At 37.9% G+C, this 3,809-nt stretch overlaps 1 protein-coding gene across 1 annotated transcript in view; it reads right to left on the bottom strand.

Moving 5' to 3' along the window:
* Positions 1–276: 276 nt before the first annotated feature.
* HSD17B3 (hydroxysteroid 17-beta dehydrogenase 3) overlaps positions 277–3,809 on the bottom strand; it is a 49,787-nt gene continuing 46,254 nt past the window's right edge. Inside the window, exon 10 of the mRNA XM_004714611.1 lies at positions 277–402. Within this exon, the coding sequence (XP_004714668.1) occupies positions 277–402 (126 nt within the window). The remainder of the gene's footprint in view (positions 403–3,809) is intronic.

The raw sequence follows: 3,809 nt of genomic DNA, 5'->3' as shown, positions 1-3,809 counted from the left end.
GCCAGCAATGAGATGGTTACACGTTCACTGATTCGACTTTCCTCCTGCAGTCTGCATCATTGCGTTGGTTTTGTGAGATGGAGGAGGACTTTGTGGATTGGTGTTGGGCATATGGGTTAATGGGTTAATGTTGGACTTGTGGGCTTGGGCAGCACTGGGTTGGGATCTTTTCTTGATGCGCACTTAACCTTTATATAAAACTCTCTCTTATACACGAGTTTCTCTGGATTTGTTTCTCTAAAGTACCCAGACTAACACACTACCCTCTACCCCAAACTACTTATAGAAGTTTTGCTTTACGTTGACATTCTGCCGTAGGTAATCCGTGTACTGAGTCAGGAGGAACATTTGAAAGGTCCTGCTGTAGAATGCCCACGACGGGATGAGGCGCAGGAAACATGCCTTCAAACATTCAGGATAAAAACATGAGTGGGGAGAAAAAAAATTATAGCTATAACACTTCAGTTTACAATAACAACCTTTATCATTTTCACCCCTTTAAGTAGTGGCTAAACTTTAAAGATCTTATGACAATTTTCTAGCAAACAAGGAATTGTTGGGAACCCAAATCAGTCACTTTACACTCTTTTAAATACACTACTCTTCCTAGAGTAGCCAACCCTGGAGATCTCAAGGGCAGGTTTCCTCTCATTCTCTCATAACCATTTGCATGCCTGGAGCTTTCTTGCCTCACCTTGATCTCCCAGTGTCTTCATGCTCTCTGTATTAAGTTTCTATTAAAATGAGAACCAAGAAGAGAATTTGAAATGCTGTCCCCCCACACTTAGCTCAATGCCTGGGCAGTAGTAGGAAGTCAGTAATCTCTGAATGCATGAATGAATTTTTCCTGAATAATTTCACTAGTTACAGACTAGTGAAAATTAATAACATGGAGCATTTGCCTTCAAAAAGAAAGGAAAGCCTTGAACTCATTCCTCACACCATATACTAAACTTACTAGATAATCAGTGATCTTAAAAAAGAAATAAAACCGTAAAATTCTTGAAGAAACATAGGAGCAAAACTTCGTGATTTAACAGATTTGTTCCATAAGTAAAGGAACAACAACAAAAGGATAAATTTGACTTCATCAAAATTTGAAAAGTTTGTGCATCGAAGGATTTTCTCAAGAAAGAGAAGAGGGAGCGCGGGGGAATATGGTCAGCAGGTAACAAGCACAAGAGCATCCCCTCAGCAGTGACCTGAGAGGCCCCACTCAGAGTGAAGATCTGCACTCCCTGGCACAAGAGAAACAAAGGCAAGTATACCAAGGTTTCTTAAGGTGGAAGCTCAGCAATGCCTGCTGATTATTATTGACACCCCTGTATCATTGACCAGCTGCCAGAGTCACTTCGATGTACTCTCCTTCCCCTGTTTAGCTCTTTGATTTCATTTTTTTTCCCCATATGACTTAGCTACTCGACATTTCAGAGCAAAATTCCCAGTCTCTTCTGACATCCACACTGATCTTTTTTCCTTTCCTATCTTCTTAATCACCATTTTGTTTGTTTGTTTGTTTGTTTGTTTTTGCTTTCTTCATGAATGATGTTTTTGATGCCCTCTGTTCTTAAGATGTTCTTGAAATTCAGGTGGCATAGACTCGAGGGGATATTTTGGCTCTTATGCACTTTTGAATTTTCTTCAGCTTTAACCTGAACTTACATAGAAGCAATTGATGGTCTGTCCCACAATCACCCCCAGCCTCATTTTAGCTGCTGATTATTGAGCTTCTCCATTGTCTCCTTCCACATATATAGTCAATTTGATTTCCATGCATTCCGTATGGAGAAGTCACATGTATAGTCACCATTTGTGTTGTTGACAACAGTATTTGCAATGAACAAATTGTTGACCTTGCAAAATTCTATCATGTGATCTCCAGCTTTGTTTTCATTACCAAGACTGTATTTTCCAAGTACTTTTCCTTCCTCTTTGCCTCGAACTTTTGTATTCCAATCACCAATAATGATTAATGAATTTTGATTGCATGTTTGATCAATTTCAGACTAAAGACTTGGGTAGCATTCTATCTCTGGTGGTTTGTACATAAATATGAATAATTGTATTGATTGAATTTCCTTGAATACAGATACATAAATCCTATCACAGACAGCATTGTATTTTAAGCTAGATTGTAGAATGTCCTTTTTTGGCAATGAATGCAACACCATTTTTCTTGATTGTGTCATTCCAAACATAATAAATCATATGATTTTCTGATTCAAAGTGGCCATACTAATCCATTTCATTTCACTAATGCCTAGAATGTCAACTTAGATGGGTGCCATTTCATTTTTTACAACTTCCCATCTTTCTAGATTCATACTTCATGCAGTCAAAGTTCCTGTTATTAGAAAACTTTTGCAGCTGTTTTTCTCATTTTGAGTTGTGCTCCATCAGCAAATGAAGGCCCCAAAGGCTTTACTCCCACAAGCTTTACTCCATTCATGTTATTATGATCGACTCTACTTTGAGAAGGAAGCTTTTTAAAAAAAATTTTCAGTCATATTTTGAGTGCCTTATTTCCTGAGGGGCTCATCTTCTGGTGCTACCTGTGACGCTGTGCTGCTTCTGGTCATGAGGCTTTCAGTATCCGACATTATTTTTATTCTGTTCATTAGGTTCATTCAGTGGCAAATTACTCAGAAGCAGACCGTGTATTACTTCTTTGTAGTCTGCTGTCAGTCTGGAAACTCCAAGTTTTAGCCTTTGGTGACCCTATTGATGTTTGAAACATCGTGGCATAACTTCTAGAATCACGCAACACACAGGCCAACACAATATGAGAAATTGACTGACAAGTGGTGGTTAAATTATCTAACACTGACTAATGATACTATCCAAAAAATTACCAAATGCCTCATAGGGATAATTTATAATGTCCCCCAGTAAAAGGAAAATTATGTCTCTAAAGTGGATCAGGGACATATTACAAACCATAGATATAAGAATAAATTTTGAGTTCACACTTAATCATAAGCCTTAATCTAAGAACAATTAGTTCTTATGACATGGCCCTACTTGATACTTGTCCTCGTGAAGAAATCACTGAAGAGATGGATGCCGTCGTAAAATTTGATGAAGAAATCAGAGTGTATCTAGCTATCAGAAAGACTAGCATCTAGAATTGTTAAGGCTTGTCTTAAAACAAGCAGACATCCTAGTGAGGTATCAGCTGAGTCCACACAGAATAAGCACAGCACCCTGTGTGATCTAAAGATTGTAAATAATAAAATCTAAAACCAGAGGATGAAACAGTGTTAGAGTGTAAATTCGGAGCATCTGGTTTTCCAAAGGCTGTAGATGATAGTGAAAGCCCAAAATCTATTTGCAGTGCCCCATGTGGATTAAACTTCTGACTGTAGACCAAGGATGTGAATAGCCTTGCTAGAGTGTAATGAATGTGGACTAATGCAGACATAGTTAGTTTAAAATTTAACAGTGTGTCATTTGATATCCTTATGACCAATTTTGAATTTGTTCTAGTTTTAATATTTTCTGCTTATTTTTAATTGGGGTTTTTCTTGATTTTATTTTATTATTGTTGCTGTGTTTTTTAGTTTTTCTTTCTGCTTTGTATGTTTTCCTGTATATGAAATCTAGGGTAGATAAACCTATAAAGACAGTAGCTGGATTAATAGTTTCTTACAGGTATGGGAGGGGACATTGGGAGCAAATGGGAAGTAATAACAATGAGTACAAGAAAGAGGAAACATATATGACAAAATAATAATTTCTAGATTATCAAGGGCTCATGAGGGAGAGGGGAGCGGGGAGGGAGGGGGAAACTGAGGACCTAATGCCGGGGG

The sequence above is a fragment of the Echinops telfairi genome, unplaced genomic scaffold, assembly GCF_000313985.2.
Source record: "Echinops telfairi isolate 266 unplaced genomic scaffold, ASM31398v2 ScPeMD7_27;HRSCAF=92, whole genome shotgun sequence".
Classification (NCBI taxonomy): domain Eukaryota; kingdom Metazoa; phylum Chordata; class Mammalia; order Afrosoricida; family Tenrecidae; genus Echinops; species Echinops telfairi.
Note: the sequence above shows the minus strand (reverse complement) of the source record. Positions and strands in the feature narration are given on the sequence as shown.